The sequence below is a fragment of the Myotis lucifugus genome, unplaced genomic scaffold (genome assembly GCF_000147115.1).
Source record: "Myotis lucifugus unplaced genomic scaffold, Myoluc2.0 scaffold_151, whole genome shotgun sequence".
Taxonomy (NCBI): domain Eukaryota; kingdom Metazoa; phylum Chordata; class Mammalia; order Chiroptera; family Vespertilionidae; genus Myotis; species Myotis lucifugus.
In genome coordinates, this window is record NW_005871199.1 from 3,098,098 (window position 1) to 3,122,992 (window position 24,895).

At 52.8% G+C, this 24,895-nt stretch overlaps 2 protein-coding genes across 8 annotated transcripts; one reads left to right on the forward strand and one right to left on the reverse strand.

Moving 5' to 3' along the window:
- Positions 1–4,223: 4,223 nt before the first annotated feature.
- On the reverse strand, positions 4,224–19,426 carry LOC102435135 (peptidoglycan recognition protein 3). Of its 6 annotated transcripts, none has more exons than XM_023759270.1 (9): positions 19,402–19,426; positions 12,622–12,717; positions 11,340–11,447; positions 10,224–10,425; positions 9,908–10,026; positions 8,781–8,933; positions 6,601–6,802; positions 5,414–5,532; positions 4,224–4,570 (listed from the first exon to the last, which is right to left on the reverse strand). In XM_023759270.1, the coding sequence occupies exons 2-9, from the start codon at positions 12,668–12,670 to the stop codon at positions 4,392–4,394; spliced, it is 1,131 nt and encodes a 376-aa protein (XP_023615038.1). In that variant the 5' UTR covers positions 12,671–12,717; positions 19,402–19,426; the 3' UTR covers positions 4,224–4,391. The 6 variants fall into 6 exon arrangements, with proteins under 6 accessions (XP_023615038.1, XP_023615037.1, XP_014316851.1 ...); XM_023759269.1 differs by lacking the exon at positions 19,402–19,426 and adding an exon at positions 18,645–18,663; XM_014461365.2 differs by lacking the exon at positions 19,402–19,426 and adding an exon at positions 14,030–14,278.
- A 2,028-nt stretch (positions 19,427–21,454) lies between these two features.
- Positions 21,455–23,872, forward strand: S100A9 (S100 calcium binding protein A9). Of its 2 annotated transcripts, XM_006095304.3 has the most exons (3): positions 21,455–21,616; positions 21,979–22,149; positions 23,450–23,872. In XM_006095304.3, the coding sequence occupies exons 2-3, from the start codon at positions 22,006–22,008 to the stop codon at positions 23,750–23,752; spliced, it is 447 nt and encodes a 148-aa protein (XP_006095366.1). In that variant the 5' UTR covers positions 21,455–21,616; positions 21,979–22,005; the 3' UTR covers positions 23,753–23,872. The 2 variants fall into 2 exon arrangements, with proteins under 2 accessions (XP_006095366.1, XP_023615040.1); XM_023759272.1 differs by lacking the exon at positions 21,455–21,616 and having other exon boundaries at positions 21,666–22,149.
- The last annotated feature ends 1,023 nt before the right edge of the window (positions 23,873–24,895 follow it).

Consider the following 24,895-nt stretch of genomic DNA (forward strand, 5'->3'; position numbering starts at 1 on the left):
CACCCCCTTAACTTCCTGACACCAGAAGTCTACCAATCACAAAGCTCTGTTCTCCCTCCACAAGCCAAGCCAGTCAGAAAAGTCCTCTACTTGTCACCGTTGGGAACTATAGAAATACAACACCATCTCCTATGTGCCCAGCTCAGCACCAGGCTGGTGTGTCCAAGTTAACTCGTAGGATTCCGCGGCCATACCCAGGTCAGATGGCCAGAATCCCAGAAGATTCACACTTGAGATGTCAACCTCATTACATGTGTGTAAAAAGACTAAGAGAGAGAGGGCCGTGAAGAATGGAGTTCAAGGATACACTGCCTTTTAGTGAAAAACAAGAATAAGAGTTTCAGATTGGAATTCATAAGAATATTGGTGATAACGGAAGTGATGACTGTGGATGTTCAATAATAAAAGTGGATTGATTAATAGCAATGAACAGTGGCATTTATACACCGCGTGCGCCCTTGTGTGCACACACACGTATTTTACACAATCCCTCTCTCCCTCTGGCAGTCACAGAATCACAGGAATTGAATGATAGATAGTTCCTGTCAGATAGTTCCATTGGTGGCTGGTGCACCACACAGCAGAGACCTGTGGCTAAGGGTCACTGTAATCCTAGACGTAGATTTCTGGAAAAACTACGCCAGGCAATGATGGTGCGGGGAGATGGGCACTCAGTCTGGGCTCTTGAGCACATCTCCTCAGTTACTCACCTGTGAAATGGGACCACAGTGCCCTGGGTTCTTGGGAGGGTCAAATGGGGCGATGCATGTAGGAGTGCCTGGCGCTCATTGCCCAACGTGTGTGAGGGATGATAATGAAGGATTTGAATAAAAATGCTGAAGATGAAGAAGTGAGCAATGGCTCAGAGAGGATGACAAAATCAAAATTCAGAAGGAGTTCAACACATTTTAAACGATGAGGAAACACTTCTCATAGGACACTTCATCAAGGCAAACCGGAGTCCCGCACTGGGGTGGAAAATGGGCCTGGTGATGCGTGATGGGGTGAGAGAAGGGGGAATAGCTGTTGTGATGGAAAGACCCACCAGGCCAGTGGGGCTGACCATGTGACCAAAAGGTACAGAAATCCCGGATTGCATCGATATTATTATTATTATTATTATTATTACAACGTGAATTCAGAACGGTGCCATTTACATGGGCTTTTACATGTATCGCCTTGTTCACTGAAGACTGTAATTGAATCGAGGGCAGTAATTACTTCCGTGATCTCTGAGTCAGGCGACCCCTTGGTGTTTTGTCCACTTCCAGTCACCAGTTGTGAAAGGAATGCGAGCACAGGAGGACAGCCCAATAGTGTGGGACCAGGGACAGAGGCTGCTCTGCACGGGCCTGCACTCCCTAGCTGTGGGGCCTTACAGAGTGGCCTCATCTCCTCAGGCCGGGCCAGTTTCCTCAGCTGCCAGATTGGAACAGAAGCCCCTGCTCTGCAGAGCTTGGATGAAATGAAATCACAAATACGTGCCCAGCACAGAGTCTGCACAGAAAAAAGGTCCCTGTGCATTATTAGGCATCAGCCCTCTCGATTATCCACTTACAATGTGGCGCTGGGGGTCTGCTGTACCCTGGTTTGATCCCAAGGGGCATTTCCTTCCCTCCCTCCATCTTCACACCAGGGCTACTTCCCTTCCCCACCCCTCCCCTCCCCCAGGGGATGAGCCAGTGGGAGCTCAGCAGGGACAGGCCAGACAAGCTACCTGCACTTGGCACCTGCTCCAGGACAAGTCAATAGACAATCAAATCATTGCACCGGCTCCCAGACCTTGTGATCACACCTGTCTAAACCCTCTGCTTAGCACCTACCGTGCACCAGGAGCAGGCATGACATGAATGGTGAAAGCACGCTCCCTACCCGCATGGCGCCTATAATCTAGTGAGAAAGTCAGACAATAAAACCTGGAGAGAAAGAGAGAGAGAGAGAGAGAGAGAGAGAGAGAGAGAGAGAGAGAGAGAGAGATATTCAAAGAACAAGCGCCAAAGAAGAACAGAATAGGAGAATGCTCACCCAGAAGCTTTAAAAGCTAGACTCTTGGGAGAAGGAACCTGTGAGCTGAGCACTGGAGGATGAGTAAGAAATACGCCCCTCCTCCCCCACCTGGCAACATCAGTCTTGGGTTCCAAGTGCTCTGGGCCATGCTGAGGGGGAATCCTCGGGTCCCTACCATGGGGAGGCACTTCTCACTCCAGCCCCCTGTGGAATGTCCCCCAGAGTCCCTGCTACACCTCCCAGGAGCTCCCGCCCCCACCACCCCTCCCAGGTAATAACACCCTCCCTCTTGGGGAACCTGCTCTTCTAACCAAGGCCCTGCCCTCAGCCAGCCCTGCCCAGCAGAACCTGCTGGGCCAGAAACACACCTGTCCCACTGCTGTGTGACTGAGCCTCTGGGAAATATGTACCTTCCCCAGAGCAGCCTCACCCTTGGCCTTCTGCCCCCCCCCCCCCCACCCCCCAGCATTCCTGGCAGCCCTGGGACAGGTAGGGCTTGGTTGGGGGGCCGAGTGAAGCCGATTGGTGGGAGTCCCAGCCCCCTTGTCCCACTGTTACTCCCACGCTGCCCTATTCTAGATCAAAAGAGGGAGGCAAAGACAGGGCCAGCCACAGCAGCAGAAGGGCAGGCAGAGAGGAGATGAGGAGCACTGAGGGGCAGCAGGTGAGGCAGCCTGAGAGGAAGATGTGAGAGACAGCAAGAAGTGCGAGGGAGGCAGAGGCAGAGACAGAGGCGCTGAATGGGGCCTGAGATGTGGGCAGAAAGCCAAGGAGACAGAGGAAGAGCCAGTGGGCACAGGGAGAAGGTGGGCAGGGGCCTCCGGGAAAAACCTTTCCTCATGGGCCAGCTGCCACTGCTGCCTCCAGGCTGCGGTTACCGGTTACCACGGTGACCAGTTACAGGTGAGAAGGTCACAGAAACCTTTGATGGGAGTGGGGGAACCTGGGCCCCGGAGAGGGTCTTCCCTCAAGTCCCACACTGATGTGAGGGCCCGGGAGAGTGGGAGCGGTGGATGGCCTGGAATCAGGATGGGATTGACCTGTGAGAAATCTGACAGGCCACAGTGGTGGATGGGTTTCAGGCAGCCTGCAGACACCTGGGATTTTCCACTCGGTGACAAATGTCCCAAGAACAGCTGGGGGAAGAACTGCCTCTGCTCACCCCACCCTGCGGGGTGGATCTCACCCCTCCATTGTGCAGACACATCAGTGACCCCCCGTGATCCAGGCCTGTGGTGGACCTGGGGATACAGCGACCAGGAAGGTGCAGGCACAGCCGTGAAGTCCAGGCCAAGTCCATGGGCACCCAGGGGAGGGGGTGTCATTTCCGGTCTGGAGGAGCAGGAACCCTTCAGGAAGGGCTCCTGGTGGAGTTGGAGAGGCCAAGAGGGAGGGGGACAGTGTGGGCCACGGCCCCAATAATGGCAAGCTCAGGAGGTGAGCCGGTGAATTGCCCACTTGGGCTCATTCTGCGGAAAAGGGGAGGTTGGAGTGAGAGTGTGGAGAAACCTAAATGCTGCCAAGATGGTTTACCTCATTCTGCCATAAAGGAGGGGCCATAAAGCGCCTTTGACCAGTGGGGTGCTAGGAAGTGTGCCGTGCCCAGAATCTGAGCGTTCCTCCCTTTCCTTAACTCACTGGTGAACTTGAGCAGGCCGTCTGTGCCCTTCGGGTGGGTTTTTCTGTAAAATAGGGGGGCTTATCCAGGTTAGTGTTCTATTCTGGAACCAAAGAAAATTCATTTGGCATCATTTGGTTTTTCAAGCTTATGATTGTGAAAAACAACTGACAAGATGAGCTCTAGACACACACACACACACACACACACACACACACACCCTGACAGGGGCGCCCTGACACCTGCCTAACCTGTGGCCCCGCAGGCTCCCCGCTTCTCATATCAAGGTTAGTGTTCATCCTGCCAAACTCCCCCAGGGCAGCTGAGACCGGTGCCCATGAAGGCAAATCCTTCCATCCACAGGAGAGTTGTAGCAACAATCACAACAATAGCAACAACAGTAACAATACCTCCGCTGGCTTTAATGAAACCACTATTCTAGGCCAACTGAAAATTCTAAGACCCTAACACATTTAATTCACTTCATCCTCATAACAACCCTCTGGGGCAGGGCGGTGGGGCCGGAGTTCAACACTTTAAATGATTAAGGGGACCTGGGCAGGATCTCTTTACACGAATGAGGCAGAAGAGGCAGCAGTGAGGCTGTGTGCTGAGTTTACTTTGACTGTGTCTTTAAGACCAATAAAAAGTGCATAACTTTGAGAGGACAGTATTGCAGGACAGTGTTGTTGGTCTGAGGAGGCCTTGCTGAGTGCTGATGGAGGTGGAGAGTTCACGGCTTCCTTGACCAAAGCCTGCCGGGCCCTCACTGTTTGAAGTGAGGCCAGGTGCTGATGATGTTGTACAAAGCCTTCCCAGGAGACAGGATCTGGCTAACGTCACTATGGCCCACCAGCAGGTAGTTGGGAGCCAGGTGCCCCTGGTCTACCGCACACTGGATCAGGCTCTGGGCCGCCTCCAGCGCTGCGGCATTGGGTGGCTTTTCTGCAAAACACAGGCCCCACCAACCATCAGAGCCTTGCTTAGGGCAGGGGCAAGCATCTGCATTCCAACCTCCCTCTGCCCAACCCCCACTCCCCACCATAGCCAACAAATTCCTCTGTGGCAGCCAGGCACAGAGAGAAAACAGGGTCACTGTGTTCCCTGATTCCTCTTTGCAAAGCTTCTTCTGGAAGGTTCAGAACTGCGCTGGGTGAGAACCACGGCACAGCACACCACCTCTCCACAGGCCGTGAGGCAGACAGGGCACCACTGACTGTCCTCACTCTGCCGTAGCAGGCAGGGATGCTCCTCAACACTGTTGCCATGGTTACCAAGGAAGAGGATGCTTTTTCTGAATGAGCCATATAAGTACCAAAGTTTGCAAAAGATTATGTTCTAGGGCAGTGACGGCGAACCTTTGGAGCTCGGCGTGTCAGCATTTTGAAAAACCCTAACTTAACTCTGGTGCCATGTCACATATAGAAATTTTTTGATATTTGCAACCATAGTAAAACAAAGACATATTTTTGATATTTATTTTATATATTTAAATGCCATTTAACAAAGAAAAATCAACCAAAAAAATGAGTGTCATAGGTTCGCCATCACTGTTCTAGGGCATGGTTATAAAGACAGATGGAACTGGAAATGGGGGTGGGTGGATTTGGGGGAAACTTTCTGTCTGGGAGGGACTCCTGGGTGACCTGCATCTTGTATTGAGTTCCTGAAAGCTAAAATTTACCCCTGACATTGTCAGGCACAAGGTAGCCTTTCCCCCCATGCTCCCCTGACATTCCACAGGAGGTTTCATTACCCAAATCCCTCTGCCCCATGCTCACACCTTACCTACAAAGTTGCCTATGAAGGCAATTCCTAGGGCGATATCGTTGTATCCATAGGTGTGAGAGCCTTGGATATTCCAGCCAACGCCTTCATACACACCGCCATCCTGGCCCACCAGGAAGCTAGGAGTGGGCAAGAAAAATGGAGAAAGTCACTCTTGGAAGAAGAATTGGCTTCATTTACTCCTTGGATCATTCATTCATTCTCCCATTCATTTATCAAATGTTGACTGAACATTTCTTATGTGCCAATGTGCACAGAGACAAAACAGAGAAGCAAAAACAAAAAGACAATCACAGTCTCTGAACCTGAGAAGTGAGGTCAGACCAGGACAAGCAATAATAACAGCCACTTCAGTCCCCCACTGTGACAAGGTCTTTCTCCCCACAATGCCATGGAATCTGACCTCTCCAAGGTGACCAATGACCGCCTTGACGCTAGTACCATGGAAACATATTTTTGATCCAGATCACACTGACCCACGTCACCACTCTCTTCTTGAAATGTTCTCTTCCCTGAGAATTTGCAAAAGCTGTTGTGATTAAGTCATAGATGAATGATTGCAATTTGTCATCCTCTAACCTTACATCCCTTCTATGAAATTCCAAGGCATCTTTTATTTAGCTTCTGCTATTCCATTAGCTCAATGTGTTTTTTATGATAGATCAGCCGTTAAAGGGACAAAAAGAGAACATTCTGATTTCGCTCTCTATCTTCAAGTAGATATGGTATCGTTTTCCCAATTGTAGAGATGAGGCTAAGGAGGCCCAGAGAGGTTAAAAGATCCCATGTGTATAAAGTGGAATAACAGTACCAGAGGCATTGCAGGGTTCTAACATCAGAGAAGCAAGTTGGGGTTGGGCCAGACGGAGGAAGAGGCTGAGCAGGGCCTGTGTCTCTCAGTGTTGGAAGGGGATACATAAAAAGGCACAACCCTTCAATGGTCTTCCATGAGGGTCTCACAGCTTTGCTTTTATCACTATTGCTTCTAATGTCTTCTTTTCAGAGTCTTCCCTAGAGGAGAATATTCCCAGGAGAGATAGCTAACCCTTAGCTGTGTCTGAATGATAGCCCAGAGTCTTGCACAAATAAAAGACGCTGCCTTATGTAAAGCCCCTGGTACAAAGGAAGGGCTCAGTAATGTCGGTTCCTCCCCCAGCCTGCCTTCCTGTAGCCTTGATCCCACTTACTGATAGCCAATGTCACAGAAGTCCAGTCTGTCCATGTGGTAGGACTGTATGTCTCGGACGCGGGTCTGGCAGTCCGCGGATGTGTTGCAGGTCGTCCCAGCCGTGTGGATGATGATGACGTATTTGGCTGGGAGGCTCATTTGAGGGCAGTGTGTCTCTCTGGCTTCCCACGCTGACCGTGGGATGATGCTGGGGCAAGCTGTGGTGAGGTGAGAAACCAAGACCATGGATGGGTGGAGGTGGTAGAGGGCATAGAAGGGATAAAAGATGATGGAAAAAATAAATTTAAAGTAAATTTGAAAAAAAACAATACCCCATAACAACAACAAAAACAAGGCCATGGGAATGCTCCTGTGCCCACATGTGGACAATCACACCACTGCAGGCTGGGCTGCTCCTCGGTCTCCCCACCCTCCGGCACCAGGGGAATATCCTAACATGCATTCAGCTGGGGGGCTCTGGAAAAGGCCACACAGGATTGTCTGGGTCAAGGGGCTGCAGCCAATGGACAGAGGCAAAAATCTACAGGTTTGATTACAACTATGGAAACCGGTGTGTGAGCAGAAGGGGGAGAAACGTTGATTGCAGAGTCATGGCCATTTTGTTCAAAAAACAAAGTGTACCTCCATGCTTGAATATGCACTGCGAATACATGCAGGTGCGTGTGCTTTTTATGTAACAGGACCAATATGCAGAAATCAGCATCTCTGAACTGATCACATGTATATGAAAGTATTTTGAAACCTATAAAGAACTACAAATGTGAAGAGATTATCATTACTGAAGATAGCATTTGTCTGAAAGCAAGAAAAACTTTATTTAGAGATGTACAATTAAAAAAAAATCTTTGTCCTGGCTGGGTGGCTCACTTGGTTAGAGTGTCATCCCAAATGTGGAAAGGTTGGGGGTTTGATTCCCAATCAGGACACACACCTATGTTGTGAGTTTGATTCCAGGTCAGGACATATATGGGAGGCAACCAATCGATGTTTCTTACATTGATGTTTCTCTCTCTCTCTCTCTCTCTCTCTCTCTCTCAATCAATCAATCAAACATATCCTTGAGTGAAGAGTAATATCCTATATAATAAAAGCCTAATATGCTAAGTGTCTGGTCATCCAGTCGGCTGTTCAACCAATCAAAGCATAATATGCTAATAATATGCGAAGGCCACTCAACCACTCATTATGACGTGCACTGAACACCAGGGGGCAGACGCTCTGACTGGTAGGTTAGCTTGCTGCTGAGGTCTGACCGATCAGGACTGAGCAAGATGGGCCAGACATTCCCTGGAGCCCTCCTGCGATCCCTCCCCAGCTGGCCAACCTCCTGCGTCCCTCCCCGGCCCCAATCATGCACTGGTGGGTTCCCTCAGCCTGGCCCACTAGTGCACAAATTCGTGCACTGGGCCTTTAATATAATATATATATATATATCCTTGAGTCCAAGAAAAGATCCACTCTAGAAGAGAATGTGCTAAGCTATTGAAAGTGCTTATTAATTGTACTGGTTTTAGTCTGCTACTTGCTCATTCCAAAATAGGTTATGATTTTTATTATCCAGTTTCTTGAAATATTCACTCTGATGTCAGCATAATCTGTGAAGTCATGTTTTTTCCAATGCTGTGGTCATGTTGCAGGTTGGCTGAGTTTTGCATTTAGAAAGGTGTGTGTGTGTGTGTGTGTGTGTATGTGTGTGTGTGTGTGTATGTGTGTGTGTGTGTATGTGTGTGTGTGTACTCACATAGTATACACAAATATATATACATGTTTACTGCCCCATGACCATGCTTTGTTTTTCTCCATAGCCTTCCTGCCACCTGACATCATATGCATTTTACTTGTCAATTTCTTCATTTTGGGTCTTTCTTCACTGAAATGTGAAGCTGTCTGTTTTGTTCATGGTTGTATCCTCAGTACCTAGAAGAGTGTCTGGTATTCAGTAAATACCTGTTGATGGAGTGAAAATGTGTGTACACATACTGGTGTCAAGAATGGCCCCATGGCCATATCATTACAGTGGGAAGGAGAGGAGGTCAGGAAGGTACCCTCTCAGAACTTCTGGATTCGGCATGAGGTGTTCTGGGTCCCAAGAAATCGATGAACACCAACAGGAAAAAAAACCTTCCCTGGTGTCTGGGTGTCACTGGGAGGGGGAGGAGGTGGGATGGAGGACCTCACCTTTCTGGGGCATTGCTGGCTGCTGATAGGCCAGGCACATCTCTTCCTTCAAGAGAAGTGGCTGAATATACCAGGGGGACAGGTGTCCCTTCTGGATGGCGTAGAAGATCAGGTCCTCTGCGGCTGATAAGGCAGCAGGGCTGGGACTGTGGCCTGAAAAAGGATGACACGGATCACCAAACTGTCAGCAAGAGACTCCAATCTGGTCTAGATCTAGAGGGAGGGTGAGGTTACCATCTGAGCCTGAATAACTGATGGATGGGAAGAGAGGAAACTGGTCCAGTAGCTAGGACAGCGGTACTAAGAGGCAAAGAACTACTTGGACATCTGTTGGAGGCCAAGTTTGTGACCTCTTTCAAGGGCCAAACTAAGACTTGTATCCACTCCATCTCTAGGTGGAAGAGTTGGGAGGCAATACAATCTACATGCAAAGAGAGGCCCACCTGACCAGGTCAGGTACACCTCGCGTGGAGAAAAGTGTGACAGTACTTCCTTAGCAGCTCCCACAATCATGCATGTGGCAACTGCTCTTCTCACCCGTTCACTCATATAGTTCTCACAGAAACACCTCTGCGGTCCATGCTGTGACTTTATCTACCAGCTCTCCACTCCACCCGGCCCTGCGCTCTCCTCTGTTTTGCAGGGGGCTAAACACATACAAAGGTCATTCCCCAGACTTCCTTGCCTGCCTGCTTCTCGGTGGGTCCTCCCAAAGGGAGCCACTGGAGGAAGAGAGAAGGCTTGCTTTTCTGCCTCTGTGCAGGCTCAGTGTCACACAACCTCAGACACCGAGGTGACGGCACCCCTGTGAGCTCACTGGTGGCGTCCGCGACCTCACAGAGTGCAGACCGGAGAAGTGGAAGACGACACGAAGGACGCCACACCATAGAGTCCAAGTGAGGAAAGGACTTCGAGAGAGTGTGGCGGAGGCTGAAAAGACAGGCGTGTGGGGAACATTTGCGATCTTGCTCCCCAGCAGAGGTGGTCAATTTGGCTCAAATAAAGTCTATTAAAAAAATTTTTTTTTAAAAAAAAGAGAAAGGAAAGAGAGGAGTGTGGAGACGATGGAGCGAAGGAAGAGAGTATAGATAACTCTCCAGCAGAGGGTTCAGGGGGAGGACTGTTACCTTCCTTGGTGCCAAAGAAGGCGAGGCCCAGGGAGATGCTGTTGTAGCCCTGGGTGTGCAGACCCTGGGTATCCCAGCCGACACCTTCATACACCCGGCCGTCGTCCCCAATCAGGAAGCTGCCAGGCAAGGACACGTGGATTGAATGGCAAATACCGGTCACAGGAACCCTCTCACCCATCCTCAGAAAGAGGGGCAGCTGTGCTTTAACATTTTGTCCTTATTTTATTTAAAGCAACAGGAAAGGGAAGATGGGAGAAGAGAGAAGAGCCAGTCCGAGTGTCTTTTACTAGAGTAACTTGAGTGTGGCTCTTACTTGTAGGCCAAGTCGCACCAGCCTTTGGTGTAGACGGAATGGGCCTGAAGGCCCCGTAGCTTCTCGCTGCAAACGTTCTGCTCCTGGCACTCCATCCCCGTGAGCTGCTGTGTGATGACATAGGCCACAGGTGGGGTCAGCTGGGCCCAGCAAGTCTGGGATCTCGCTCCCCACTCCTTGCGGGAAACAATGGTGGGGGCATCTGCAGAGGGAACGAAAGGATGGCATGCTGCAGCTCTTACCCAGTTCCCCTGGCCTGCTGCCCACGCCACCCTCATCCTCCTGTTTCAGGGCCTCTCCTGCCCTATGATGGTGGGACAGGCCCTGGGGTAGGCCCTCGCCACCCACAGCCTCCCCTTGGCATCTCCATAGTCTGTTTAGGCTAAAAACATTCCTCATCGGACTCTGTATTCAGCGTGGAAGTCGGGTTGCTTTGTTCTCCAAACACTGGCTTCTTGTGCTTCCCTGGAGGCTACCCACCCTTAACTCCTCTCTGGCCGGCTTCACCCTCCGCCTGCAGAAAGCAGCCCCAGCAACACTCGCACCCAACCCTGGTCCTGAGCTGCCTTCTCTTGAAGGCCTCGCGTGGATGCCTAGGGTGAGCTGTCCTCACTGGCACTGCCCGTGACTCTGATTGTGTCTCTGATTGTATCTTTGGTCTGTCCCTCCCCCACAGGGTAACTCTCAGGAAAGTCCGCCACTGCCCTCAAACTAGGGAGCCCCGGGTTCAGCGCGCCAGGAAGCCCCATGAGCATCAGGTATGTAGCTTCCTCTCTTTCAAATGAAAAGTCACTGCGGGCAGGGCTGTGAGAGGCCCACTAGGCCCCAGGTCCCCTGAGGCTCCCTGTCTGTGTCCATCTTGGGGACTCCAGGAGCTCTCTGAGGGGCAGGGGGTCTCCACCCTACTGCTGAGAGCTGGGAACAGGGGCCTGGTCTCTTCCCCAGGTCTTCTCTCCTGCCCGGACCTCACCTTTGCCTGAGGGCTCAAGTCCTCCATGGCACTCCTTGGCGAATGCCCCTCTTGGGACTCCACCCCACCCACCCACCAGCCGCAGTGAAGTCCTGAGACACATTCCAGACACCTAAGAAGCCCCAGTCAACCCCAAGTCAGCTCACCATTGCGACCCTTGCGAATGAGCTGTGAGATGCCCACAAACAGGTCCACAAGCCGCTCTGACACTTCTCTGGCTTGGGTTTCATTCCAGGAGAACTGAGGAGAATACCCTACGAAGGAACATTGTGCTTGGTGCTGGTTCTCAGAGAACACCTGGACCACCCCAGAGGCATGGGCTCTGCCCGCCCACCCCCCACCCACCCCCAGCACCCTCTCCCCTCCCCCCCCAACCTTCCACAGTCCCCCTTCTCAGTCTCCCCAAGTCCCCTGACTTCCTCCAGGAAACAAGGCAGAAATGTCTCAGGCCTCACCCTGCCTCAGCCTCTCCCATCTGCCCCAGTGAGGCCTTCAGGTTCCCACCCTCCCCTAACCCTCCCCCTTTCCAGGGGCTCTGCAGTCTCTCCATCCCCTTATCTGAGTAGCTCAGCCTTTACCAGTTCAACTGCTTACCTATTAATAGATCAGCATCACACACACACACACACACACACACACACACACACACACACACACAAACCATTGGTCCAGGCAAGGTTCTAGAAATATAGAAAATTTCCAACTGCTGTGACTGCCCTCACAAACTAGATGTTTTCGATAGGATTAATTGAGGGTTAGTCATTACAAACATGCCTCATCCCCCTCTGCCTGGCCAGCATCTGAGGTCATGGGAACAATAACCACCAGAACCAGCAATGTCACCAACATCACCTCCCACAGGCCAGCTCTGAAGGTTACCAAGCATTTTCAAGGGCACTGTCAGGTTTGTGGCTTAAAACAACTTTATAAGATAAGCAAAGAAAATTAACTACTCCTTCTACACAGATGAGAAACTAAATGACTTGTCTAAGATGATACAGGTTTGAAGCCATGGACTTGGATTCTGACCCAAGCTGCCTGGCTCCATAGCCATGTTCATAACCACTACACTCTGCAGCTTCCCCAAAGCTGTCAGACGACCATGGACAGATGCCCTTGTCACTGCCACAGTGTGGCCTGTTTCTCTGTCTATAAGACAAGGTCAGTAAGGGTCTCCACCAAGGCTGAGACCCTGCTCTTTTGTAAAGTCACCCCCATGACCATGACGCTGAAGATGAGGTGTGCTGGGCAGGCTGGGGAGACTGAGAACTAGAGCCCATCTCAGCAGGGAGGAGGGACCAGAGCTGAGCTTGAAAGGGGAACATAGGACTGGTGGGGAAGAGTGATAAACCTGGAGAGGACAATTTGCCAGGGAAACCAGCTGGGGCTTATGCCAAAAGCACTTCTGACCCCACGAAAAAAACTTACCCCAGGCCTGGAGACTCAGAGCCGAGAAGACAAGCAGCCACAGCAGCATCCCCACGTGGACCCGGAACACCAATGAGAAGATTGTGGACCACGGCCCTGGGAGAGACACTGATGGTTAATCCAACCGCGCTCACTCTTCAAGTGGGGCGCACCATTGCATGGTGCTCTGTCTGCCTCCCAGGCCAGCACCTGACCAGGCTTCTCATGGTCCCCAACACAGGGCCTGACCTTCAGCTGGGGCTCAGGAAAGGTGAGGGCACCAATACCTCTGTCTAGCCACCACTCTCATCCACCACCTGTAACCCTGGGAGCTCCTGATGCCTCAGAGGAGCACAGTGCCTCATCTTAGGCTTTCCAGTAGAGACAATAACAGTTTCTAAAACCCTTTAGTAGCTGTAGATGTTTTTACATCTAGTTCTGTGATTTTATATTTAACCAGAGGCCCGGTGCCTGGATTTGTGCACCGGTGGGGTCCCTCAGCTTAGCCTTCGCCCTCTCTCAATCTGGGACCCTTCAAGGGATGTAGTAGTGCACCAAGCAGCAGGCGGCCTGGGAGGAGCCCGAGCCTGGGCTGGGCGCCATGCCGCTCCTACACATCCCGGCCCCACTGTGCCTGCCACTGCTCGGTAGTGCTGCTGCGGAGGTGGGAAAGGCTCGCGCTGCCACAGCTGTGCATCTAGTGCCCATTGGTCAGCTGAGCAGTGCTCCCTCTGTGGGAGTGCACTGACCACCCAGGGGGCAGCTCCTGCGTTGAATGTCTGCCCCCTGGTGGTCAGTGCACATCATAGCGACAGATCATGCAGTCGTTCCGTCGCTTAGACTTTTATATATATAGATCCTTAAAAGTTCCTATAAGATCTTATTAACCCCACTTTTATAAGTGAACACAATGAGGCTCAGAAACAGTAAACTATAAGTAGGGGTAGGACTGGCTTCATCTCTAGCTCTATTTAAGAGTCAGAGGTAAGGGGTACTTCACCCAAAAAAATTCTGACAGATGCTAATTACAATAACAATTACCACTTACTGATCATATCCTATGTTCCAGATATTTTGTACAGACTCCACAGACATTCCATTAATTTTCCTTACAGTGCCCTACAATACCTGCTCTTACCATCAGGAAACTGGGCCTCAGAAAAGGAGGCAAGTGAGACATAATACATACAGATTCAGGGCTAGAGAGAAAGAGAAGAAATTGGGTAGTGGTAAACCCAGGACCCACAGCCAATAGAGAAAATTTTCTTTTTAGGAGAAAGGATTCAAGAGGGGAGGGAGATCAAGGCAGCTTTCTTCACTCTGTTAACATTTTAACCTGATAGAGTCCAGATCCTTCCAAGAAAGAACACTCACACCCACACACAGAAATACCTGGGATCTCATGCAGCTCAGGGTGCAGGCAGCTCACCTCTCATTGGCTGGCAGCTCCTCTCTTTCGGGCTTGGCTTCTGCCCTGCCTTCCTTCAGCAGCTGCCTCCTCTGCCCTTCACTCTCCCTTCACTAGAGAGCTCTCCTCCTGGGGAGGGAGCCTGGGGCTCTGGCCTCCCGGAGAGGAGGAAAGCTAGGTCCCTATTGAAGGTGGAGAGAAGGGCAGAGTTCTGAGGCTCCGAGCCTGCTCCCTCCACAACACTGAGAAGGACTGGGGAAGCCAGACTCGGTTGAGAGAAGGGACCCGCCCTGTGAATAAGACAGGTGCCTCCTCCCTGGGAAAGAGCATGATTGCCCAAGCTCCCTGCGCTCCTTCCTCACCCCAGCCCTCAGGAAGCCGGCCCACCTGGGGATGCCCATGGGCCCTGGGAGTCCTGTCCCACACCTGGGAACTTCCTGCCCTGTGTATAGATCTGAAATGGGTCAGCATTGGGAAATGAGAATAACTCAGTGAATGATTACTTCTCAAATGACCGCCCATGAAGTTACAAAGTCATGCTTGGCTAAAGGACCTGTTCACATTTCCTGATAGACCAATGGATTCTAATTTGACAGAGTACAAAGGATTCATTGATATGGTTTCAGATGCCACATTGCAGCTAACCTTTAAGAAACCCCTGCTTGTTGAGTTTGGGGGAATTATTACAAATAATATCCATGATGATATTTAAAGACTATCTTACCTAATAATAGACAAACATGCAAATTGACCGTACCTTCGCTACACCCACCAGCCAATCGGATGAGTATACAAATTAACCAAACAAAGATGGCGGTTAATTTGCATATGTAGGCGCCCAGCGGCTATTGGAGCCTGCAATCAGAGCTGAGAGGTCCCCTGCCCAGGCCTAACGCCTTGAGGAGTTAGGCCTGGGCAGGGGTGGAGCTGGCGATGGTGGGAAGCAGGGGTGGAGCTGGCGATTGTGGGAGCTGGGGATCCCCTGCCCAGGCATAACGCCTCGGCCACAGGTGTTAGGCCTGGACAGGGACAAAGCCAGTGATGGCAGGGAGCAGGGGTGGAGCCGGAGATGACTGGGAGCTAGAGGTCCCCTGCCCAGGCCTAACAACTTGTCCACAGGCATTAGGCCTGGGCAGGGGCAGAGTGGGAGATTGCAGAGAGCTGGGGGTCCCCTACCCAGGCCTAACGCCTAGGCCAGTGGCATTAGGCCTGGGCAGGGGCGGAGCTGGCAATCACGGGGAGCTGGGGGTCCCCTGCCCAGGCCTAACACCTTGGCCAGAGGCGTTAGGCCTGGGCAGGGGCGGAGCCAGCAATTGTGGGGAGCAGGGGCAGAACGGGTGATTGTAGGAGCTGGGGGTCCCCTGCCCAGGCCTAATGACTCGGCCAGAGGCGTTAGGCCTTTGCAAGGGCCGAGCCGGCAATTGGTGTGAACTACAGAGGAAACACCTTTTCTGACTGCTCATTGGCTAAGCTCCCTGTATGCCACTGGTAATATTCTTAGTAACTTGGGTAATAAGAATCCAAATAGGTGATCTAGGGTTTTTTATCACACTCCTGGAGAAAAAAAGGAAGGTCTGCTGCTGGAGAGCTAAGAAATGTCATAACGTGGCCTAGCTGGTTTTGCTCAGTGGATAATGCCTCGGCCTGCCCACCGCAGGGTCTGGGTTCAATTCTGACCAAGGACATGTACCTAGGTTGCAGGCTCCTCCCTGGTCCGGGCCCAGGTCAGGGCTCATGCAGGAGGCAACCAATCAAAGTATTCCTCTCACTTTGATGTTTCTCTCTGTCTTTCCCTTTCTCTTCCACATTCTCTAAAAATCAATGGAAACATATCCTCAGGTGAAGAGAAAGAGAGGAAGGAAGGAAGGAAGGAAGGAAGGAAGGAAGGAAGGAAGGAAGGAAGGAAGGAAGGAAGGAAGGAAGGGAGGGGGGGAGGGAGGGAGGGAGGGAGGGGGGGAGGGAGGGAGGGAGGGAGGAAGGAAGGAAGAAAGAAAGAAAGAAAGAAAGAAAGAAAGAAAGAAAGAAAGAAAGAAAGGTCATATCCCATGAAAGACACATCTTGAAAATGCCTAAAGATGCCTTCCCCTGATCAGCCCGGCCACCTCCCACAAAGGGAGGCCTGACTGTGGCTTAGGCCCGCTCCCCAAGGGGAGCAGGGAGCAGGGAGTAGGACATCCCCTGAGGGCTCCCAGTATGTGATAGGGGGAAAGCCGGGCTGAGGGACCCCTCCCCCCCTGCTCCAGTGCACAAATTTTTGTGCACCAGGCCTCTAGTTAATATATATTTCTCCATTCTCCAACTACTTATCTGTGTGAGGCTGGATTTTCTTCCTATTTTCAAACTAAACAACATATACAATATATTGAATGCAGAAGTGGATATGAGAACCCAACAATCTTACTTTAAGCCATATATTGAAGAGGTGTGCAAAAATTTTTTTTATTTATGTCACTCTTCGCACTGGCATTTTTTTGAAAAAATGTAATTATTTTGTATTTTAAAATTTTAAAATGTGTTACTATAAATTGGGTTTACTAATACTATTTTAGGTGAATTAATAAGTATTTTAAAATGTTACATTTATAAATATTAATAATCGTACCCGACAGAGATAAAAGCTTTTTGAAGTACTCAAGTCCAAAAAAGTCTTGAGAACAGAAAGATTGAGAACCCAGGCCAAGGATTGGCACAAGCTGTCCTGATGCAGGAAGGCCACAAGGGGGCAGCACGCACTCTGGGAATCTTCCCCCACCTTCCTATCCATCACAACCTCCCACTTCCTCCTTCTCTGTGTTATTCTATGCTGGCACTACTTCCTAATTACAGGAAATAACCATCTTTAAGCATCAAAATCCAGGCAGTCACGTTAATCTGCAAACGTTTTTCAGATCTCTCTCATAGGCAAGGCTTACCATCCAGGGCTGAGTAAGCACAAGAACCCCCACGCTCAAGGAGAGGATAATCCGAGACCCACCCAAAGGCCGGCAATTAAAATGCCAACATGGTAAAGTATGTGAGAGCCCTTTGGCATTGTCTATACAGGGCCGTATACTTCCAAGGGATTCCCGAGAGGCAGAGGGAGCCAACAACAGACACTGAGATAGTCGCCAGAAACTTCTGGAAGGATCTGGAACCTCGGGGACATCATGAGGACAAAAACTAGGTTCTGTAAGATAGAGGGCAGCAAGGAGGAAGGCAGGGGCTGCAAGAAGAGTCAGCAGGTTGAGTGCAGCTGGAAGGGGCTGGGCCCCAGGCTCCACTGCCCTGTGGGGCCTTCCCCTGCTGGGGAGCAGCAGGTGAGCCCCCAGGCCTACAGCATTCATGGGGCCCACCAACGTCCCATGGAAACCTGCCGTCAGCGCTAGACAATACCCGAAGGCCAGCCGACCCTCCTCCACACGGAGTGGGCAAGGAAACAGGCCCCGACATGGAAATAGCTCCCAGACCCCACCAGGCAAGTTGGGCAGAGTTAGGACAAGATCCCAGCTCCCAGCCCTTCAGTCCACTCTTAGCTTTCAGCCAGTGTCCCTCCCATAGACTAGAGGCAGAGTCTGAGAAAGGCCCACATTACACCCCCCTTGTAACACCTGCTATAACATGGACAACTCAGAAGGGGCAAAACTTCCTGAAAGACAACAGCAGGGGCTGGGGAGGGGAAGGGGTGTGGGGAGGGAAAGGGGTGTGGGTAGGGGAAAGAGTGAGGGAGGGGAAAGGGTAAGGGGAGTGGAAGGGGTGCAATGGTTGAGGTGGGGTTACAGCAGCTTTGCCGGCTCACTTGTGCACTGATTTGTTCCTAACACAGCCAAGGAAGCCATACCTTTTCTCCCAGTGGTAGCCTCAAGAGTCACTGTCCAGAACCAGGAATATTGCCCCAATTTATGCCCTAGCAGGAGGCTCCACGTTTCCCCTCTTCTTACCACCCCTAATTCCAACCTCTGGCCTGGGACTGCAGCGAGAAGGCCAGGTGGGGGTGGGGTGGGGCACTTGTTGATGGAGCCAGCAGCAGCCTGCCTGGGTCAGGACCTCCGTGGCTCAGCCCTGGCCTCCCCCTGGCCTTCAGACATGAGGGAACCCACTGCCCACAGGGGATCCATCTATTTGAAAGCCCTGCCCAGCTGCTCCCTGCCACCAGCTGCTGCTCCTGTTCTCCCCGCCCACCCTCACTTTCCTTTCATCCTGAATCAACACGTATGGTCACAGGCCATGGCCCTGCTGATAGTCACAGGGCAATGGGGCATTGTTCTGTCACGCTCCCTCCTTTCTTCCTGTGGTCGTGTGCTCCTGCATTTATTCATTCAACAAACGTTCATCCAGTGCCCACCCCGCCGGGCCCTGCCCTGGGACTGCAGCGGTGAGTCAGGCAACAGAGCAGGGATGAAGAGGGCCTCGAGGCCCAGCGGAGGTTACACACCGCCCGCCTGCATCAAGCTCTGTCTGCCATACACCATGCTTCCTTGTCCATGTCCTGTTTCCCTTTAAAACCAGTTGACAAATTTTATAAGCAGGAGTTTTCACATAGAATTCCCATTTCCTGGACCTTCGGTGGGCCCAGCAACACCTGTTCCCATTTCCCAGGTGGCCACCGTGGCCTGAGGCTGTAGACCAGCTGTCTGGTTAGGAAGACACTCCCACTCACCACAGTCTTCACCCCGCCCTAGTGTCCGTTGCCACAGCTGCCCTGCAGGTGGTGCTGTTGGTATTCTCGGGCCCAGCCAGCCTCACCAGCTTCCTCTGGGTACCTACCTTGTTCCTGCAAGTTGTCTGAGCGCCTCGGTCAAGGGTGAAACGTGCTTCAATAGAGACAGCAGAGGGCGCTGTGGGCGCACAGAAGAGAGGTGCCCAGGTACCTGCTGGGATTGCCAGAAACAAGATTTCCTAACAGCCTGAGGAGGGAAGGTTCCTTGCTGCAGTGTGTGCTTCCTCCATCAGCTCAAACAATAGAGGGCCAGCCCCATTAGGGAAATCCCCTGAAATTTCCAGACGTACTCCTGAGCCAGACTTGCACTGTTCACTCATTCACAAATGATTAACACATTCATTCAAGCATGCATTCAGCAAACATTGATTACATACTTGCTGTGTGCTTGGCACTGTGCCATGCCCCGACCTTAGCTCTCGTCCTGGTATATTATCTTTTCTTTACTGATAAGGAAAATGAACCAGAGAGGCTGAGTGAATTGCCTTAGGGTCACACAGCCGGTCTGAACTCTAAACAACTATTCCATGTGCCGTGTCAGCAGTGCAAGATAGAACATGCTCAGGGCCAGGGCGGGCAGCACACGGGCTCCCTCCGGCTTTCAGAGGGCAGTGCGGCCAGGAGGGGCCTGGCAGTGAGGGGAGGCTTCACGAGAACACGACAAAATGACTCCTGGAAGTGGACGAGGGGAACCTACCTTCCCTGATGAAAGGGGAGAGGCTGGAAGGTCCTTAGAGTGGGTTCTCCAGACACACTTCCTGGGTCGAGGGGTAGGGGTGCCAGTAAGGACATGATCCTTCAGCAAATGTGAGGTCTCCCTGCGCCAAGCCCTGGAGGACATGAACATGAATGCGGATTCCCCTGAGGATCTGCAGGCAGTGATCAGACAAGGGCAGAATTTGCAAATACCTTTGCTCCAGGAAAGGAAGTGCTGAGAGCCAGGAATGGGGTGGGAGCGATTGGCCCAGCAAAGAGACTGTTTCCCATTGGGAGGAACAGAGCAGCTTCCCGGATCAGGTAGCATTGAACTGAGCCCTGCAGGGTGGGCAGGACTGAAACGGACGTCAACTGAGTCCAGCATCCGAGCTACCTGTCACCACCCAGCCAAAGAGCTGGGGATCGAAGTACAGGTGCACATTTAATAGTATCAGTGCCAGATATCTGGGAAGGTGACTGGTAAAAACCCTAACATCCACCTTCTCCGTAAGCTTCTTAGGGGAAAGCTTATATAGGGGAGTTGGGGGAAGGGAATGTGGACGGAGAACGTGGAGTACAGGGGTCCTGGTGATTAGCAGTCTTGGAATTTGAGTCCCTGCAGGGCCTTGGGTCTTGATGAATGTCTTCATCATGGTCCCCAGATCAGGATGGTCAGAGTTCTGAAACAGGGCAAGTGGGGATCCGGTGTGGATCACCCTGTGTTTCTTTTTCGTGTTTTAAAATATATTTTTATTGATTTCAGAGAGGAAGGGAGAGGGAGAGAGGGAGAGAAGCATCAATGATGAGAGAGAATCATTGATCAACTGCCTCCTGCATGCCCCCTACTGGGATCGAGCCCAAAACCCAGGCATGTGCCCTGACTGGGAATCGCACTGGTAACCTCCCGGTTCATAGGTCAACACTCAACCACTGGGCCACGCCGGCTGGGCTACCCTGGTGTTTCTGAAACCTAACTGATCAGCGTCCACATTTCTGGTGGCCAGGCGTGTGAGTTCGGGGCTGGGTTAAAAGTCTCTGTTTTGGTCTGGCAACTGACAATTGCAACAAAATCTTCACCAGAACATAAGGTTAAGCATAGACAGTTGATTAATCAATTACACGGTCTGTGAGTAAAAGCGTGGGAAAGAGAGAGGAAGAGAAGAGGAGGAAAAAATAACAATCATGTTTAACCTATCCTTGTACCCCTATGAGGACTGCACCCCATCATGGGGGAAGGGCACACCTGGGGTGAGAGCACCGAAGACAAGGGCCTGGGGGTGCTCGTGGAGCTGAGGCTGATCAGGCCAGGCAGGGCCGTTCTTCCCTGGGAGATGGGGAGCTACGGGGGGTTTGCAGCCTTGCAGCTGGAGCGGCAGGCTTGCCCAAGAGGCTACATCAAAACAGTTGTCCTGATGCTATAAGCTCTTGAGGGTGTGGCTCTCACGTTGGGAGCAGGATTTACATGAATAATGCTGACAGCCTATGCCCCAAGGAGCTGTCACTTAGATTACAAGAAGGAGATGTAATCCGATTACCCTTAACCCGGAACCTGGATGTCTGAGCCCAATTCCTGCTCAGTCACCAACCAGCTATGTGGCCTTGCTCTGACAGCTCTCTGGGTGTCAGTTTCTTCATTTGCAATATCAGGAGGTTGACCCCCTACCCTACCCCACCCCCTACCCTTCTGACCCCGATTCACCCCCTGTGAATCTAAGACCTCCACTCCAGCCCCTCACAGACCCAAGAAGGGGAAGGCTCAGCCATCCTTGTTGGGCTGCCCACTTTGGGGAGGCAGAGTGGGTCCGCCCCCACCCAGGGGTCCTCAGCCCACCACCAGCCTCTGGCTATCAGGTGGGAAGGTGGTCCCTCAACAAGAGGGGGTTGGGGTCAGAGGGAAGGAGGGGTGCCAGAGGAGAGGCAGCTTGCTCAGGGAGGGCAGGGGTGGGGTGAAGGGGAAGTGAACTAACCAAGCAACTTCCTCCCCAACCAGCTTCAGGCCCAGGACTGGGAAATTCACAAAAGTACAGAAAGATCTGTGTGGACATTTCCTGTTCCACCCTAGTCCCCCTTCCTGGCCGCCCAGGTCTGGGTTACCACACTGCTCACCTGTGAAGCAATCTTCCCACTAGAGGGCTGAGTGTTCTGGCCAGGAGAGGCCTATAAATGCTGGGCCCACAAGACGCCGTCAAACCCCTCTGCGTGACTCTTCAGCTTAGGTAAGTGAGCTGCCAACTTCCCTGGGTAGCAGCCTGCCTGCCGAGTCTTTCTTTATACCTGCTACCCATCTGCCTTTCCAACCCTCCTCCGGGAAGCCCTCCTTGATTAACCTGCTCACTATAAAGCTTCCTTCTCATCTTGTTGGAGCCTCCTGCTCTCAAATCCTCTGCTTTTTTACATTCTCCAGATATTCTAAAAGTTATTTCTCCCATGTCTGGGTCAGGGTCCTTTCCCAGTTCAATGCCCCTTTCTTTTTCTTCTGTGTCTGCCCCTGCCCCCCACTTCATTTCTGCAAGCAGCCAGGAGGAGGTGTCTAGGAAGGCTTTTTCTTCTAAGCACCTGACCCCTTGCTTCTCCTCAGCTCAGAGAACAGGAAGACAAGGACAAAATGTCGCAGACTCTGATGGAATGCAGCGTGGAGACCATCATCAACATTTTCCATCAGTACTCCACGCGCCTGGGGCACCCAGACCGACTGAACCAGAGAGAATTCAGCCAGATGGTGAAGAAGGAGCTGCCTAATTTCCTCAAGGTAGGGCTGGACTCCTGGCCACTATGTGCCGAGAGGAAGTAAGAGAGAAGCTGGGGGAGAGTCGGACTGGGCCGGGGAGAGGCGACTAGTGAGGTAGACAAGAAGGTGACATTTGAGCTGAGACCTGAATGTGTGAGAGGAGAGAAGCCGAGGGAGGAGGAGCCTTGGCAGAAGCCAGGAGACTGAGCCCCAGACGGAGGCGGGAGCCCCGAGGGCACTCTTCTGGTATCCGGATCTCCCGTAGGAAACAAACCCAGGGCATGTGCAGAGCCCCACCCAGCACAGCCTGTACACAGCCCTCGGGGCGTGTGATGTACTGACTGATCTAAAAGGGATCAGGCAGTCCTCGGGAAAAGGAGGCTTGGTTCCAGCAGACCTGTTCTGTTTACACTTTTGGGGACTTTGGGGAAGAGAGGCCTGGACTAGGAAGGGTGGCGCACCTGGGTACCAGTCTCAGGTCCACTCCTGGAGCGATGTCCTGGGGCAGGTGGCCAGCCCAACCTGGAGCCACAGCTCCCCGTAGTGGGGACCTCAGCAAGCAGGACGCTGGGTCAGGCTAGACCGCAGAGGGTGGAGCTGGCGAAGCTTCCTCTGTGTGAGGCCTGTGCCTGCCACCCTCCCCCCTGTGCCGGAGGCAATGACAGGCCAGGAGGGGCGGCTGGGACCTTGCCAATGGGCTGCTACCCATTGGATGACTGGTCTCCCCCAGGGCAATGGCAAGCGTGCAGAAAGAATAGACCGTGCAGAGGCATAGCAGGAGGGAAGGCCTGGGCGAGGAGCTGGGCACCCCCAGGTTCTGGAGGGGACTTAGCTGCCATGCCCAGGCCAGCGAGTGGCATAGCTGGGACTCGCTGGAGCTCGCTCTGCCTCGCCTGGTTCCTCACCTCCCCGTGCCCTCCTCCGGACACGTTATCTCACCCTTGGTCAACGGAGCACCCACGCTGCTCCCTGTCCTTACACAAGGGCCCGATCACCTTGTTTCCTCAAGTGCTTCCTGCTACACAGGTGTCACTAATTTGTGACCGTGAGAGGGAAGGGAGAGGCAAGGGAGGGAAAGGGAGGGGCCGGGCCGAGTGGACAGGAGCAGAGGGGAGGAGGCGAGACGGGTTCTGAGTCAGCCCCGGGCGGTGTGTGGGATAACTGGAAAGTAAACGGCGTCCCGTCAACGGTCATTTTTAATTTGGGGTTGAGGCCCAGAAGCCAGGTTTCCCAGTGCCTTTGCCATCGGGTCTTTGGCTGTGCTGCCCGCCCCTGGCCCTGGCCACCCCCAGCCCTGACCACCCTGTCTCCCAACCTGCAGAAGGAGAGGAGGAATGAAGCAGCCATTAGGGACATCCTGGAGGACCTGGACACCAGCGGAGACAAGGACCTGAGCTTCGAGGAGTTCATCACCCTGGTGGGCAGGCTGACGGAGGCCTCCCACGAGGAGATGCACAAGAACACCCCCAAGGGGCACGGCCACACCCACGGGCCAGGCTTCGGGGGGTCTGGCCCCAACCCCTGCAAAACCCAGGGTGGCAACCAGGGTGGCAACCACGGCCACAGCCATGACCACGGCCACGGCCACGGCCACAGCCATGATGGCCACGGCCACAGCCACTAATCAGGAGGCAGGCCACCCTGTCCCTGCCAATCCAGGGCCCCAGGCTGTGTGCACACAGCTGAGGCGGTGGCCTGAGCTGCAGGGCTGGGGTTGAGATGAATAAAGAGTTCCTCCAAGCCAGTGCTCTGTGTGCTCCTTCCACCCCCTCCGCGGCCTGTCCTTCCCGGGCTCTGGCTTAGACTCCATGCCCCTTCATTCAGCCCTTTGTTTGCAGTCACAAGAGGAGAAGCCTCAACAACGTGGTCCTATTCTGAGTCCCTTGCGCTCGCCTCCCTGACCATTTTCTCGCCTCTGACCTCAGGCCCTGCTGCTCAGGGCCTAGTCACCCCAGCCCAGCTCAGGACTTCCCTGTGCAACCTGTCACCTGGGCCCTGGCCGCCACAGAAAGCGAAGAGGGGGCACCCCATCCCCTCGACATGCCAGCCGCCACCACACCACCCACCCAGCCACCGCCCCCTTCACCCATGCTGCCCACACTGCCGTCTCTCTGCTGCTGGAACCTGGTGCCTCTGGGAGGTTCAGACAGGCCCTGGACAGGCTGAGTCTGAGGAGAGCCCTGGAGTCTGGGCATTGGAGACAGGGTCAGGTTGGGGGTGTTTGTCCACCAGTGAAGTTCTGAGTCCACGGGAGCAGTTGGTGCCTCTTGAATGAGGGGTCTCTCCTCTTCCCCGTGGACACCGGGGCAGGCGTGCACGTGGGTGAGAGTCGGGGAGTCCAGCCCATGCCCAGCAGCCCCGTGAGGAGGTTGGACTCTGGGCCCAGCGAGCCTGTCGGGCCTGGTTCCAAGCCTGAGAGCAAGCTGAGCTCCCCAAGGTGGCCAGGTTCCTGCAGCCCCTGGTCAGCAGGCACTTCCTGCAAAGCCTGAGGTCGGGCCTGGCTCCCCGCTTCCGCCCTCCGCAGCCTCCAGACCAGGGGTCCTCAAACTTTTAAACAGGGGGCCAGTTCACTGTCCCTCAGACCGTTGGAGGGCCGGACTATAGTTAAAAAAAAAAACTGTGAACAAATTCCTATGCACACTGCACATATCTTATTTTGAAGTAAAAAAACAAAACGGGAACAAATACAATATTTGTATTTGCATGTGGCCCGCGGGCCGTAGTTTGAGGACCCCTGCTCCAGACCCCACCGCTCACTTCAGAGACA

Coding starts and splice junctions, on each gene's coding strand:
- LOC102435135 (XM_014461365.2), bottom strand. Junction 10,027..10,223: donor TGGTGCGACTTGGCCTACAA/GTAAGAGCCACA, acceptor CTTGCCTGGCAG/CTTCCTGATTGGGGACGACG. Junction 6,803..8,780: donor GCCAGCAATGCCCCAGAAAG/GTGAGGTCCTCC, acceptor CTCACCTCACCA/CAGCTTGCCCCAGCATCATC.
- S100A9 (XM_006095304.3), top strand. CDS start 22,006: ATGTCGCAGACTCTGATGGAATGCAGCGTGGAGACCATCATCAACATT. Junction 22,150..23,449: donor AGCTGCCTAATTTCCTCAAG/GTAGGGCTGGAC, acceptor CCCAACCTGCAG/AAGGAGAGGAGGAATGAAGC.